This window comes from Manacus vitellinus, unplaced genomic scaffold (assembly GCF_001715985.3).
Source record: "Manacus vitellinus isolate BGI_N305 unplaced genomic scaffold, ASM171598v3 scaffold_2_pilon, whole genome shotgun sequence".
Taxonomy (NCBI): Eukaryota; Metazoa; Chordata; class Aves; order Passeriformes; family Pipridae; genus Manacus; species Manacus vitellinus.
This window is the reverse complement of record NW_021940208.1, coordinates 13720929-13737290: the sequence shown is the minus strand read 5'-3', so window position 1 is coordinate 13737290 and position 16362 is coordinate 13720929. Positions and strand designations below refer to the sequence as shown.

The 16362-nt window shown below is 38.9% G+C and overlaps 1 protein-coding gene across 1 annotated transcript in view; it reads left to right on the top strand.

The window, feature by feature from the left end:
* Window positions 1-16362, top strand: part of CRYL1 (crystallin lambda 1) — a 48083-nt gene that overhangs the window by 10907 nt on the left and 20814 nt on the right. The window contains exon 4 of the mRNA XM_025894959.2: window positions 12932-13093. Coding sequence (XP_025750744.1) covers window positions 12932-13093 — 162 coding nt within the window. The remainder of the gene's footprint in view (window positions 1-12931; window positions 13094-16362) is intronic.

Genomic DNA, 16362 nt, shown 5'->3' with positions numbered 1-16362 from the left:
CTACTCAAGACTCCTTGCAAGTTTCTTCTGAGTTGTGTTGGGAGAGGCTGGCAACTAAGCTGAGAGGGAATTGCTGCCCTCCATGTATAAAGGACACTGTACCTGTTAGAAAGATGAATGTAAGGTGCAGTTGGGCAGGAGATTCTTGGGGAAGAAATTGTCTCTTAGTAAACACCACACATTCTAGAGCTGAAACTAAAACGTGTTTCTTCCTGTCCTGGTACCTAGTGAAGGCAGGGAATATGACTATGTCTGTGCTGACTTCTATTCTGACTGTGAAGGGAGTGCTGTAGCTAAACACAGGTATCTCAGAGTGTTAGAGTATTAAAAACAGGGTAGATATATAAGTTTGGAATGTGTGCTGCTAAGTAAAATTGGAATGGGAAACAAGCTGAAGTACTAGACCTGATAGTTTGTGGCTGCTTACCTATTAATATGCTCACTGGATTGGGCATTGTTTTGGGGATAAGTGAATCTGAGACCATTTCTGGGATAAAGTATGAATGAGTTTTCATTAGGATTGGCATCTTCTACCCTGCATGGTCCCCCAGTATAGTTCCAGTGTCGTACCATTAGCTGTCCCTACGTGTATATGTGCTGCACCCCAGAGTTTACAAATTACATTCTTTCAGTAAATCCCATTGTCTGTTTAGCTCCAACACAACCCTAATATCAAATCAAACTGAAAGGGGATAGACTTCCAGACCTTCTCTTCCTCACAATTTAATGAGGTGGAGGGGAGAGAATGGGAGACAGGGCAAAGCTTCACATGGAAGTCAAGGTGTGAATGGACTCTAGATTTTTACAGTAGTATACTGTTTTGTGTTCACTTCCTTTTCTCTATATCATGAAACTATATACTGTTACCCCAGTATCTTACTCTTTCATCACTAATGAGCTCAGAACTTGTCAGTTCGTATTGTTGTATTCACGTATGTATTGCCTATTTCTACTGAGTTTAATCTGCAAATTTATTGTCTCAGTTCTGTAAAGTCCTTCTGTAAATGTTTGTGGTTGTAATAATGATGGCCAACCTAAATTTTATGACCTAACTTTCAAGTCATTTATGAATGGATGTAACAAAGGGCACAGATATTTGTGAAACAGCACTGCCCAGCATATTCCAGTGAGTAAGAACAGACTGTTCTTCCTATCTTCTGCTTACTCTCTCTGTACAAGTTACTGTCCATTAAAGGATCTTTTGTCTCACATGTGACCAGTTAACTTCATTGAAAGCTTTTAGTATTTTTTATTGTATTACTTCTGGGTGTTCGCACAAACGGCATCAGCTACATGATACCTGTGCTTGTTGCTTCCTTCAGAAAATTCTACTAGGTCTGTGAGTTGGGACTTCCCTCCATATTGTTGCTCTTTTCTTCTCTAATATTTCTTCTCTTTGATTCTGCTTCTAATTTATGTTATACTCATTTGGTGCTACCTTTTTCTCTTAACTTGCTTGATAAAGACATAAGGCTTACAGGCCTACTAGTGAGATCTTTCCTGAAGTTCCCTTGGAAGTTGCATCATGATTGCCACTCTTCTCTTTGGTACCAAAATACTGTACATTCAATTTTGTTTTAAGTGAGTGGTTGTATATCATTGTTACTGTGTTGGGGATTTCAACAATATCAAAACATGCCCCAGTACCTTAGTTCTGGTTCCACCCTCCTCTGTTCTATACCTTCAAATTCTTTCAATTTCAGAGAGACCCTGGGAGTCTGCAAGAGTTGAGGCTTCAGTTTTCTACAAGGATTAGAAGGCAAAACAGAACAGTTGCAAAGAAATTACTGTTCTGGGTGTATTTTCCAGATGATCCTTCATCATCTTGTGGTCTTATGTATTCCTCTCTGTGCATTTTGAAGAAAAAAGAGATATTTTTAAGTTATTTTATCTGTAAATTGTAAGGGGGTGCCTTATTTTCACAAATTAACAATCCTATGTGGCCATGTCCATTTGAGTACCACATCAACTTTGGGAAGGCTGCCTTTCTGGTTTCCAGTGCTCTTAATAGTTCTTCTCATTTTCTTTTGCTCTTTCAAACATTACTTACTACCTGGTTTATCTGTATGGTGTCTTTACTTTCTCTGTATGCTACCTGTAAGGATCTGATACTTCTTAATGCTAATTTTGCATCTCTTTAGCATCCTCACTTCTTTTTACCATCTTATTTTGAAGCTGAACACAGCTGTTGTGGAGTTTTTGGATCTTATTGCTCCAACAGAAATGTTTAGTCCAATGCCATTGATCCTGTTAGAGGGGGTCTTTGGCAGTCGTATTTTTGAACATGCCACTTCAGATTAAATCAAGGGCAGCATCCTTTCCCACCACCATCAGTTGATCTATGAAATGGGCATCGAACAAATGTTGCAAAATCAAAGTAATTTTGAGTTGGAAAGAACCAGTGGAAGTCATCTTGCCCAACCCACTCACATCATCTTGCTCAGGATTTGTGCAGTTGGTGTTTTGGATAAACACTTCTGGTCTCTTTGGGTAACTTGCTACAATGTTAATTACCCTCATTGTGCAACTTCTTTCCCAATATAGAATTGGAATTTTTCTTGCAACTTCAGTCTCTTGCCTCTTGTCCTACCACACGGACCTCAGAGAGTCTGTGTGTTCCCTTCAGGTAGTTGAAGACAGCAGTGCTGTGTTGATAGTCTCTGAACAGCAACATTGTACCTCAAGCTGTTTGGTACTATTTTATGTTCCCTTAGCCCTCTTGATATCTCTTAACATGTAGTTGTTATGTATATAAATAAAAATAAACTAAATTACTGCAGTATGCCCATGGATAACAAATCGTACGTGTGCAACATGGTTGGCACTATTTATGTCAGCTCATCAAACCATAGCATTAAATTTGAGTTTGATTCAAAGTGTTAACTAATACATAGTGGAAGTGGGCAGGCAACTTATTTGAACTAGTCTTTAATATTCTCTTGAAAGGAGGATGGTGGAATAGAATGAAAGAATCTTAATCCTAGGCTCACGGCCTTATTTCAGCGACAAGCAGACTACTTTCTGGCTGAACCATTGTAAACTCTAGAAACATTGCCTAGCGCAGCTTTGAACCTGGAAGGACAAAATGTATTAATAGTAACTTAGGAATGCAAGTGTTCTGACTTTAGTTACTTAAAAAATAAAATATTGGTTGCATTATGTTAGTTGAATATAGAAGACTAAATTTTCTTGCTTAATGGTATAACTTACTGATTAACTTGTTAGAAAACTTCCATGAGAACTGCATTTCTTTACCCTGGATTTCGGATGGTTAAATCTTAACTTCTTTTCAGATTTTGGCCTTTGTAGAGTAAGTCTACTTCAAGCTTTAAAAATTTTCTTGGATGTTTGCACTCCATGAATAAATTCTTCAGACAGTTGCCTTTGTAATTTTCATGGGACATAACACAGATGGGATGATGAAGTAAAAAGTAGAACTTCTTAAATTCTATTAGTGAAGATATAGAAGTGAAAAAGGTGCAAGAAATTATTAGAAGGACTGAGTAAGAAGAAAATTTGTAACTGTAATGTCATGAACCTTTAAAAACAAAGTATGCCTCAATGCATATTTTTATATATTCCCTCTCCTGACATTTTCATGAAGTAACTTGTCTTGAGTAATGTGCTTTGCATCAACTTCAGAAGGAAGTTAGTCCATATTTTGCTCTCAACCTGAGTATTCACACAGTTTCAGAACTTTTCTGTGCTGCTTAAAATGCATGATGTGCAGTATTTAGGTGAATGTACACTGCAAGCTCTTGTATCACTAGAAGCTTTAACTCTGAAATAAGTTTTCCATCAGCTGAAAACTCCATGAGACAAATTAATGGATATGTTTGTACTGTAATGTCCCTGGCACGGGACTATCATGGGTGAGGTAAATGTTTCTTAATATCGTTCTCTTAGCTTTCCTGCATAAATATGTGATGACTTTTGCCTTTTGTTCTTGTGTGACTACTGGGTACTGAACATCTTACTATGTCTTTCTATATTAAAACCACCTTTAAGTGCATGTGTGTCTATTTTCTAAATAATATAAACTGAATAGAAGTCAGTGTATGATCTCTTACTGCAGCGCTAATAAAACAAAACCAGTTAAATGGAACAGTTTACTAATTGAATAATAAAGTTCACTGGCTCTCAGAGGAAGATAAGGTGACTAACTATTGGTGAGATCTTACTCTTGACATCTGAGCTGCTGTGTGTTCTGGTGAGTTGTGAGGGTTGGTCGGGCTAGTTGAAGATGGACATAGGAGGTGGCTGAGATGTGCACTCTAAACCCATCAGTTGTGCTGTGGCACGGGACCGAGCAGACTGGCCAAGGGGATTAAATTAAGCTTTTAACTTATACCTTGTGTTCTTGAGGTATTTATCCTTTTTGCTTTTAAAAGAACTCTGCCTAAAAGCCTTTGAACAGTATCTTTATCTCCTGCTCCCCCCCCCTTTGAAAGGAGAGGGGTGCGTGTGTGTGGGATGGTGTGTGGGGAAGTTGTATCCCATTACACCTGCAGGCTCTCTTGAGCTGGTGATAACAACACTAATATAGATCTTCAACCTGGTATCTCTTAGGTATTGCAGGCTCGTTCGTCTCTCCCAGTTAGACATATTTAGAAAAACAGTGTTAACAGCTTTCAAAAAGCCTGGTGGTGCCTCAGAGTGCAAAACCACCATTGACTTTGGAGCTTTGACAGTAGGTGTCTCATGTCTCTGGTCATAAAAATTAGTTTTTTCACTGTCTGGTACCAATTTCTACCCCTAGCTTTTGTTTTGCTTTCCTGATGGCTTTTCAAGAACCCCTTTACTTCTGGGAATAAGGAATTAGCTCCAGACAGTGGGTGAAGATGTCTTCAGCTGCCCTGAGCTCGTAGGCTAGAAGACCATACCAGTTTGGAAGCTGTGTTAGTGTTTCTACCTCTGTAGAAACAAAACTGCTGGAAGGCAGAGTGTGCAAGCATTGCAGTAACAGGGCTTCTTCTGGATTGAGCCTTAGACAGACAAACATGGGTCTGTTTACTTTCAGCTGGGTAAATATAACCTTAGGCCTGACTTTACCCTACTTATCTTAAACGCTGGCCTGAGGCACCAGAAGTTGTGTTTTGGCTTCTGAGGGAACAGGTTTTAAGCATGTGACCTGACTTGCTGTCTCTGTAGATGTTTTGAGAAAACTCTTCCCCATTTTAGGGTTTGAAACCATCTGATCTCAAGAACTTGCTGTAAAATATTTTATCAAGTCAGTGTTTGAATTGAGCTGAAGGATGTTTAGCTAAAGAGCTTGCCAGTGTCACTGCAGTGGTGCTGCTGCTGAATGGACTTATGTCCTTCCAAACTTTCTAACATTCATTCCCCATATATTCTCTGCATGTAACAGCTGATGTTGTCTACTATTGCAGTCTTGAATATGGTTTTGGTCACCATTTCAGGAGGTTGTCATTGCCAAAACTGTCATTCTGCCTAACAATTAATCTTACTCTTCAGGTTCTCTTCCAGTGCTCCCTGGTCTCTTTTCTGGGGCTGTATTGTGTTTCCATTGCCTTTCTTAGATCACTTTCCCTGTTTTTCAGGGTGGATGGGATCAGGGTAGAAGAAAACAGAGAAGATCTAGTTCTTTGAGATGTGGGGAGGACATGTCAGTCAACAAAGAGGAGTAAGATCTCAAAGAGGTTGAAGGAGCAAAAAGGATCTTCGTCTGTCTGTCTTTTAAAAGTTTTGTAGGACATGAGAACATCATGGAAAATGGTGGATCTCTTCATGCCATGATACTAACACGAAGTGAAGCAAAATGTCTTCATTTGTTGTATTTGTTTTAAACAAACAAACAAACAAAAACAGCCAAAAAGCCACCCACTTCCCCCAAACCCTCCCAAATCTGTGAGTTTAATTTTAGAAAATGTAGTTCTGAAAACTAGTACTTCCTCAAATCCTCTTTTGTGTTTTTGGGTAAAGGTTGAACAGACACTTGTAATTCAGTCATTTATTCTGAACAGTATAAAATGGCAGTAACTTGATATTTTTATTGCTCATGTTCCTTAACAGAGTATGTTTCTGAACTGCAGGAAAGTACCAAATGTTTCTATCCAAATGCCAGATTTCACCTTACCTAAATGTTGTTTACTTGTGCAGTATCATGTGGTAGACAGTCTTTCATGTCACTCAAGAGGTAGTGATTTAAGAAGCATCAGATTTCACACTGGTATGAGCTCATATATTCAAGACAAATAAGAAGTTATCACTTCAGATCTGAAGTGATTTATAGCCCTAATTTTTTTTTTTAATTAGATTAGCCTGAAATTGCTGGTGCTTTAACTAATGCCTTTACAACTGCTCCATAATAAGCTTACTCATCTACTGTTCTTTTAGTTTCTGGGTTTGAATTCTGTTAAAGCTTTCCTGAATATGAACTTAACTGTGTTCTAAAAGTCAGGCACTTGTAGATTTGCTGTAAGACATTTTTAAAATTACATTTTGAATGGAAATTTAAAGAAGTTTAAATGCTATAAATAAGAGTTAAACTTGAATGGGGTCTGTGTGTCCCCACCAGCCCCCAGTGCTCTGTTCCTCAGTAGAACAGTGTATGAGAAAACCCTTTATCAGAAGATTCACCTTTACCTTTGCTGCCATACTGGCTACTGAGTTACGCAAAATCAGGCTGGAAGGGACTGTAGAGTTTACTTAGGCCAACCCTGGACCAAAGTTGGGCAGGATCAGTCATACCTAGACAACTGTGTGTCAAAAATGTGTTAACCTGTTCTTAAAATCCTCTTGTGGTGTGATTCCTTCTCCTCCCATGTTAAGCATTTTACTTCAGTGCATACATAACCCATAGAAGATCTGTAACTGAAGCCTCAGGATGTGAAGCCCTCATACCTTTATTTTATTAATATTTTTTATAATTGTGTCGCATGGTGATATTGTGGCCCTGTCATTCCTAATAAACGGCCAGTCTGCTTTTCAGTTAAAGGTGCTGCTCTCCTTATCATACTTTATTACCTTTGGCTTACAGGACAGAAGGAATTAGTAAGATAGTTCAGTTTCAGAGTAAAAGTCTTGTTTGCCAAGGCTGTGTGGCTTGTTTTGGGCTAACCAGAGTTGGTTTACATCTAAGGAGTCTTTTGTTGCCTAAGATATTTTTGTTAATGATCTGGTATTTGGACATGTGCTTAAAACCATCTTGGAGGAAGTTGTGTACCCACTTAGGTGGAATGAGTATCTCTAAAGGGGGAAAGGGGCAGACAGCCTGATGAGCTTCTGTTCTCTTGTGTGCATTCCACTGGATTTGGTTTCTGCATCACCTCCAAGGGTTTCTGTGGTGGTTCCAAGAGTTTTTGTGGTGGTTCATTTTGGTTTGTTTTTTTTTTCTCCTTCTTCCTCATTTTAACTGATCAAAATGCTGACACTGCAGTGAAAGGTGTGTGATAGCCTGGGGACTTCCTTCAATAACAGCTGTGTGTATGTGTCTCATCCCAAACCCATGCAGTGGTGAACAAGAGTGTGTGTGTCTCCTGGACATCTGCTGTCCCTGCTTTTAACCTGAGATGAGGGTAACAACACTTTATAAAAGGAGACTAAAATAAATATGTTTTCCCATCACCATCTCTGCAGTTTGAAATAACAAATTTTTATTTGTCATCTTGTCTTAATTAATGTTTTGGTATACTGTTAGATCCACATACTATCCGTCTTTAAAGTGCTTCAGTTTAAAACTATTTTTGAGGGGAGCATGACGGAAAATTCCAAAATACTTGAAGTAAAATATTTGCATTTGAAATGTGTAATGATTTACCAAACCTATTCAACGTATGAAAAAATTAGATATTTGAGCTAAGTTGTAATGCTTAACAATAATATCAGAAGAAAAATTGATATTCTGATTTAATAATTTATTCTGATATTAAAAATATGGTTTTATATGTCTACTTGTTTCAGTAGCTGAACTCCAAAACTCTGCAGTCAAAATGTCACATTTTTTGATTGCAGGTGGTGTAGTTCCCCAGGTTTGTGTGTGTGACTTGTTTGCTGAGTAGAGTTCACTTCAGTGTCTGACATGGAAAACAAAAGAAAAAAAGCTCCAGTTTCCTTAATAGAAAGTGCAGGGAATGGAAATACACACCTAAACTCTGCAGGAGCGGACATGTCATAATAATAATTAGAACTTAAAAAGTAGTGAGCACTTTAAACACTATTCGGCTTAAAATACAATTTGATTTTGATGTGAATTGAATAAAGTGGTGGTAATGACAGAAACACAGCAGTCTGTATGCAAGAGGGAGCAAATAAATGCAATCTTGTAACCTCAACTTTGCCAGTGATATTGGGGGAAACAGAACTGGTTGTAAAATTGCAGGGTTTAGTTTGCAGAGAGCTTATTGTAGCATATGTACTTCTTCCAACTAGGCTTTTACAAGAATGTTATTATTATTATTATTATTGTTGTTGTTGTTGTTTAGATGTGTTAAAATTCTATGCAATAGTTGTATTTGACTGTACAGTTGCTATCTATAGATAGTAATAGTGATTTGAAACCTGTATTTCATTTATTTAAATTTGCAGGTCTCCTCTTCAGGTATTTTTAATGTCTATCTTAAATTCAGGTTATCTCTATAAACAGGTCTCAGGTTTTTGTAGGTTTATGTTAATCAGGCTTTGTTTTAGAAATACAAATTCTGAAGTGATTCATTCAATTGAAAATAAAACAATTATGCCTGTCTTTTTTTGAAGTTCTTTTCTAGTGGATTATAACTATAGAAGATAATGGAAGTATTTGTAGAAATGTATTTGGCACCAAAACTTTCAGAAAAGCTGCTTTTCTGAGATGCAGAACTCTTTGTCTCTTAATCCTGTGAAGATCTTTATATTCCTACAAAAGCTGGATATTATGTGGTTCCTGTTGCAGGAGTGCTGACAGTCTGTGTCGAGGTTGTGAGATAGTTCGGTGCTTTGAAAACTGCTGCTACATCCTCATTCTATGAGAAGAGAGAATTGCTGTCACTTGACTCTGGGAACTGATCTACAGAAGTGCCTCGAAATTGTCAGCTAAATCACAGCACTGAAAAGCTGAGACTGCTTAAAATGCTGTAAGTTATATGTGTATAAGTAGACGAACAGAGCCAGGGCTTCTGGCACATTTGGAGATCCTCACTTAGCTGCAGAAGGTGAAGAGCATCCTATTGCAATCAGACTGATTATGACTTTTAAGCAGTTTACCTACTACTTGAAACCCTATTGAATTTATTGGGAAGAGGGAAGTCGCAGAACTCTTGAAAATAATTTTCTACCTCAGTTATGGTTAGGGGAAGGCTACAGAATGCTCTTGCATGGCAGTGAAGGTCAGCTTTTGGGGCTTAGGTGGTGCAAGGCGAAGACAGGAGGGGAGCAGCTGCCTAGGGTGTTTGTTCCATGCAGAGAACTAGCATGGACAGAGCTCTGCCCTGATTAGATTAAGGGAGTCGCTTGAGCACTTATGGGTCAGGATTAACAGGACCACCACCAAGATATTGTGGTAGATCAGGAAGAAAAGGCCTTCTTCAGACAACTGGAAGAAGTCTCACATTCACAGACCCATGTTTTCATGGTGGGGCATCAACCACATCAATATCTGTTGGTGCGACAGCACAGGAGAGCACAAAGAATTCGGGAGGATTCTGGAATGCATTCATGTGACTTCCCAACACAGGTGATTGAGGAACAGAAGAGAGGATATGTTGTGCTGGATCTCATACTTACAAACAATGAAGAGCTGGTTGGTGATGTGAAGGTCGGGGAAGTCTTGCCTATAGTGACCATGAGATGGTGAAGTTGAGGATCCTGAGAGGAGAAGCAAGACAAAAACTGGGATCACAGCTCTTGACTTCAGGGGAGACAACTTTGGCCTATTCAGGCCAAGATCTGCTTGGAAGAATCCCATGGTATGGGATACAGTCCTGAAATGGAGTCTAGGAGAGCTCAAGATAGATCAATCTTCACTTGTGGGAATTTATATTATCATAAATCTTATTAAGATTGCCAGGGAAGAAATGCTTTCTTGATTATATTTTGAATTTGCAGCAGCTAGAATCTAGTAAGGAGGTAGGAACTTGTCATTGTGCAACTGTGGCTCAGACTTTTTTATTCAGCAATTCCTTATGCAGGTGACTACCATCAGACTCCATACTCACTATTGAGAGGGCCCCAAGTGCTCCCTGTGACAAGATCTCCAGATGATCTAACAGAAAGTGACTTGCTTGTTGCTGAATGGTTGCTAATGTTTGACCTTCTGCATGCTAGTTTAAATATTTGACTTTCATCTTATATTGCCATGTTTATGTAGACAATACCACTTATTTTAGGACCATACCACTGTATTTCAGTGCTTTGCTTGAGGCCATGCTTTGCTTCTTTTGCCTCCCAGTACTGGCAGTGATTCTTATTGCTAGTGTAAGGAAAAGGTATTTTACAAGATAGTGTTTTGGGTAGTGTTTTCCCAGAAAGTACAGGTGAGTTGCTACCTTGGCACATTTGAGAATGGATGGGAAGAACCCGAGTAGATGCCAGCATTTAAATATAGATAAATGAAGTTGTGCACTTAGATTAGTGTGGGTGCATGTGGAGCACAGATGGTGGATAGCATGGTGAGAAAGGCTTATACAAAAACACAGAGACACTGGATTTAAAGAGATAAAATTCCCTAGCTTTCCATGTACAGGCATTCCAGGGGTTGTGTCATACGAGTGCAACTTTTTAATTAGGGGCAACTAGACCTCAATCACCTTTGTCAGGGTATTATTGTTAGCTAGGGGAGTGAGTCTAGTATGTGTTGATCTTTGTGTAGCTCTTTAAGAGTTCATATACTGGTCAAGTAGCTGCTATGTGTTCTCTGAATTCTCTGTATTTGAATAGTGTAATGCCTGTTACTTTTAACCTTTAAGCCTTTAATTCAGTACAACTCTTCCAGGAAGTGGGTTTTAAAAGTTAGCAACTGTCATGTTTTGATTAGGGTGTTAAGAGATGTCTAATAAAGTTTAAATTGGAAGTCAGATTAGTAGCAACCTTGTTTAAGTGATCGGGCCTTGAAATAAAGGTTCACTGCAAACAAGAAGTATGATCTTCCCTAAGAAAAGGGCACAGAAATATACAGTGTCACTTGAAATGTGTAGAGGTGCATGTAACCTTTTTGCACTGATTGTTTGAGAGAGACTGTGGCAGCTTTAAAACTGTATCTTACCTACTCTCTGTTTGATCTTTTCTTTCTCAGGGTAAACAGAGTAGCTTCAGACCTCTCCAGGCTCCATAACTGACATCAAGTGAGGTTCCTATTTAATGGATTGTTTAGGGTTTAATTTTCCCCCTGTTCTTTAGGGAATTGGTGTCTCTGAGAAAATAATTGCATGCTTGAGAACAGAAACTTTATTGCAGTGGTCCAACAACCTGAAAACAATTGTGACACTATACGAGAAACTTCAAGCAAATGGCCCATTCAGAAACCTTACGTAACCATGGCAGGTTTGAGTTTCCAGCAGATTTGAGTTTGCCTTTTTGATTATCATCTGATGTGAGAGCAGGCTTAGAGTTTCAAGTTCACAAACCTATTCAGAGCAGCCCTTTTATTAGCTTGAACAGTATCTGCAGAGTTCTTGTCATCTTTGGCTTTGCTAAAAGAAACTATTTAAACCTAACCAACAAGCAGGGATTCTGGAACTATGAGCAGAGTATCATTTTGTTTTGATAAGGCCATCTAATACTTTGGGCTCTATCTGAAGTTCTTAAATGACCCTGTTTATCTCTTCTGCATCATGAAACCTTTAGTACTGTTCTATGAAACGTATTTTTTAAGACTTCAAATTACTTTTAACCCATTCACTCAATTAAAAACTCTGGCTCTGGGCATTCCTGCCACTGAGGCTGTGAAGCTGAAGATATTAAATGTAAATTTTGGATTATGTCATGTGTGGCCTTTTTCCCTACCCCCCATGTGCATTTCAACATAACAGGAAAGACAGAATGAAGTACTGACAGGTGGGAGGAGGTTAGAACTGGAAAAGAACAGGTATTTTCTGTGTTTTAAGGGGAAAGCTGAGGTTTTGCAACTTTGGGATCCATTTTGGATTTTTTTAAACCCTTCCAAAAACCCCAGAAAACAAGCTGGCTTTGTTCTTCTGTTTTCCTCTTGCAGACAGAAGTATTTTCTGCTGATTGTAGGATCCACTGTAGTTACTCTCCCATGTCCTTGCTGCTCTCAGATTAGTGGACTTCTGCATTCTCTCCTTCAGGCAGCTCCTGGAAATAATTTTGGAAATCTAGTTACTGTAGATTGTGGCTCTTAGCTCATACATGTGAAATTTCACACGATACTGTAGAGCTGAACATGCTTGGTAGCTCTGGGAGAAGTTTTGATAGCATGCATTCTACTTCAGAAATCTTTCTCACATTAAAATTCTTAAGTATCTCCATTCATGTCAACTCTGAGAATTGTTTTGGTGCAGGTTGCAGAGCTGTACCTTGGCATCTCCTGCCATAGTTCTGTAGATTGTAAGTTTGTCTTCTTTTGAGATACACCTCTTTATTTCTATCTTGTCTGAGAGAGAACACTGACTACTATCATGTGATATTCTCTTTAAAAATAAAAAGGAGGCCTGGTCTTATTCTTCTGTGTTGTGTTATCTCTGTATGTGAGTAAATGTCTACACTTCAGATAAAGTAGAATCATTTGTTTTGTGTTATATCTCCTGTAGTGTGTGGTGGTCCATCTTCTGCTGTAGAGAAACTCTTGGGCTTTCCCTTTCTTTATCAGTGGGAAGGTATTTTTGTGTTATGGCTTACTGGTATACCTAGTTTGATTAAAATAGATGGTTTGTGCTGAGTTCCTAGGTGTCAAGGTGGGATCAGTAGCATCTGGATTATATGGATACATACTATTGAACTAGATGATTTCTAATACTCATGTTTACTTTCATTCCAGGAATGCACTCCAGAAAACCTGGAACTGAAAAAGAAGATTTTTGGTCAGTTGGATCTTATTGTGGGCGACAATGTTATCTTGAGCAGCTCGACCTCTTGTCTCTTACCCAGCAAATTGTTCACTGGCCTTAAACATGTTAAGCAGTGTATTGTATCACATCCTGTAAGTATGATGGCATGTTTTTTGTTTTGGTATAAGCTGCATCCCAAACTCCTTCCTGCAGACTGGAAGATACAGAAGGGTTTTTGGAGTGTTTGTGTGCAACTGTTAGCGTGCAGGGACCCAGCTTTTCAAAAAAGGCGTAGTTTGTTCATTCTGTGAGCAGCAGCATTTACTAAATTGAGAGAATATATGCACGTTTCCTACTGTTGGCTCAATATGTCCTGTGTAAGCTCCTGTGCTCATACTCTTGTGTGTTTCTCAAACTACTGGCTTTCAAAATGTTGGAATTCTGTGTTTTGAATACAAATCTCTAACATTGCCTACTTTCTTCTTGTGCCGTGGTTAGTCTTTTGTAGTATCCTTTTTCAGCTACTTTTGAGTAACAGTAAGAATCCAAACACTGAGCTGCATGTGCTTGTCAGGTGATGAAAGATGGAAATGTTTGACTCTGGTTTCTTCAGATTTCTGGTGCAGAAGCAGTACACCTGAAAGAGGAATGAAGGAATGATGAAATGGAACAAATTGGACTTGGAGCTGAATTTGCATGCTTCACGACCAACTGGGACAGGGCAGTGATGCAGAAATGGCATGACTAGAGGCTGCAGCAGAACCTCAAAATTGCGAAGGGTACTTGTGAGCCTCTGTAGAGGTCTATGTAAAACTTGCAGACAGCAGTTTATCACATCTCTTCTCAGCATGGAAGAGCATTTTATCTTGATCACTGGGATTCTTACTGCTTTTGTTTTCTACTACTCAATAAGCTAATGGATTTGTTAGCCCAATGTTAATCTGGTGTTTGACCGATCAATTAAGAGGCCTGTGGTTGTGAAGGTGTACAGTATCTGGAGAAAGGTACTACTCTAGTTTCTGCAATTTGGTAACTGCATCCCTGAGTGTATAAAATAAATGTCGGTTCCCTGGGCATGCTCAAGAACACAAAAATACAACACTACTGTAGTGTCTGTACAGCTACCTGTAGCCTAATGCTGTAGTGTCAAAGCATTTGATCAGTCCCTTTCTGACACCCCTCCACCACCATCCTTGTACCTTGGGGTGACTGGATGGCAAAGGGAACGAAAGGATTGGTTTGTTTCTATATAAATAGGTTTTGATCCTTTTTAGTTAAAAAACAAAGTGAAACTTCAAAGTATGCATCTGTGCCTAGATTTAGCCTTTCTCCAGTTTGAAATTCAGTAGTTCCTTATGTCATATTTCCAGGGCTATAACTTTCTGTAGTGCAAGAGAAGAAATAGCATTTCTTCTAGACTTCTGTATTAAGTAACTATACAATTTTATTTTTTTTTAACCAGTTCCTGGCCGCCTGACTGTTTGTCAGTCTTTGATTTTATTGTACTCTGTCTTACTGTTTTCCCAAGTTGGTCTGTACCAGTTGACTTTGTTTAGTCTGAACTGCAGTCTTTATAGGAGCTTCTCCTGAAACCAGGTTTTATCAGATCTGGAAAGGTAGCTAGTCTCTGCATAAGCATTTCCTAGGTTGCTGTGGTAAGGATATATGTATTTTTTCAAAACAAACACTCTGGAGTGCCTTAAAATGTCTTCATTGTTCTGAAATGGCTTTGCAACTGAGACTATTTTCTTAGTAATCTCAGCTGTACTGAGTGTCCTGGAGAACCTGTAAACCAGTGTACTCTTCTAGGGGCCTTTCTGCATCTGTTATATCAGGAAATATGCTTGCTTTGTAGTAGTCGATAGCTTTTGGTGGGGGTTTTTTGTTTGGTTTTGGGTGGTTTTGCCATTACTAAGATCTCAAACACAACACTAGGACGTGGTGGCTGCAGGAAGGAAGCAGCTCTGGAAGACACTGAAAACAAGTGTAGAATTTGAAAATTAATTAAAAGCTAAAGTTGTAGAGCCTCTGACACAGGTGACGATGTTGAGATGAAATAAAATGAAGTGCCCTAAGCGCAGAAGCAGCTCATCCCTTTGCTTAACATGGTTCAGTAATTTAAAAAAAAAAAAGAAATTAAATCCCATAGCACAGCTGTGTGATAGAAATGCACACAATTCTCACAATACAATACAAAACAGGTACAACTGTTCTCTGAGAGCAGTTTCAGGCAGTGTATCAGTAGAGGTCTGCTGCAGAGTTGTTGTCTCATGTACTATATATGCCTGCTAGGTCACATGACAGAAATATGGAGCTAGAGGAGACTGCCATTGAGTCAAGTCCCCTGTTGTACAGGAAACCCTTTAATCAAATCATCCTGAAAATGTATTAAACTCTGTTAGTTTTTCTTTTAACTCCACTAGTCCTGTTAGAAGTTGTTTATGTCTTCTAATTTTTGTTCCAATCTAATTAACAGTCCATTAAAATTAATTTTTATGTATGTTGGTAGCTTTTGTGTAGCTTAATTCTTTCTGGTGTTTTCTTTGTCATATCCTTTCTTAGCTTTCATTTTCATAGACTAAGGTAACCTTCTGCTTCCTGAAATGCTTCTTATTTTTAGAAATCTTCCACTATTCCTTATTTCATGTATGTTCTACCAGTTTTAGTTTTTACCAACATCTATTATCTCACTCCTGAAAAATTGTCTTCCTGAGTCTCCTCAGTGTGCTCATGAACACACCCATATACTCCCCATGCCAAATTCATGAAATGGAATATTTCAATAAGATCATTGTCAACACTAGTCTTGGAAGAAATTTTTAATAGCTCCAGTCTCCCTCAATAATTAACTTGTCCTCTTTCCGATTGGAACTTGTGATATACTTGTGTGTTAGAAAAGCCTTCAGAGAATGTCCTGGTGCTTGTAGTGTTTTGGGTCTTGCTCAGTTGCCTGACACCACACCTGTGATGGTATCCATCGCACTGTTCTTGGCGTCAGTGGTGGCACTGCCAAAGAGACTATGTGAGAGAGGCTATGTGAGACACAAGGCACTTTAAAGGGAATGAAGTGTGTTACATCAGTAGTTAGAGGAGATGTAACATACATCAGATTATTCATTGGTCAGACCCTACAGTAAAGGGAACCATATAAATACTGAGAAGAATCACAGAACCACAGAATATTCTGAGTTGGAAGGGACCCACATGGATCATTCAAGTCCAGCTCCTAGGCCTGCAGAGGACCATCCTCAAGAGTCACACCATGTGCCTGAGAGCACTGTCGAAATGCTTCTTGAAGTCTGTCAGACTTGGTGCTGTGACCGCTTCCCTGGGGAGCCTGTTCCAGTGCCCAACCACCCTCTGGGTGAAGAACCTTTTTCTAATATCCAACCTAAACCTCCCCGACACAACTTCAGGTCAT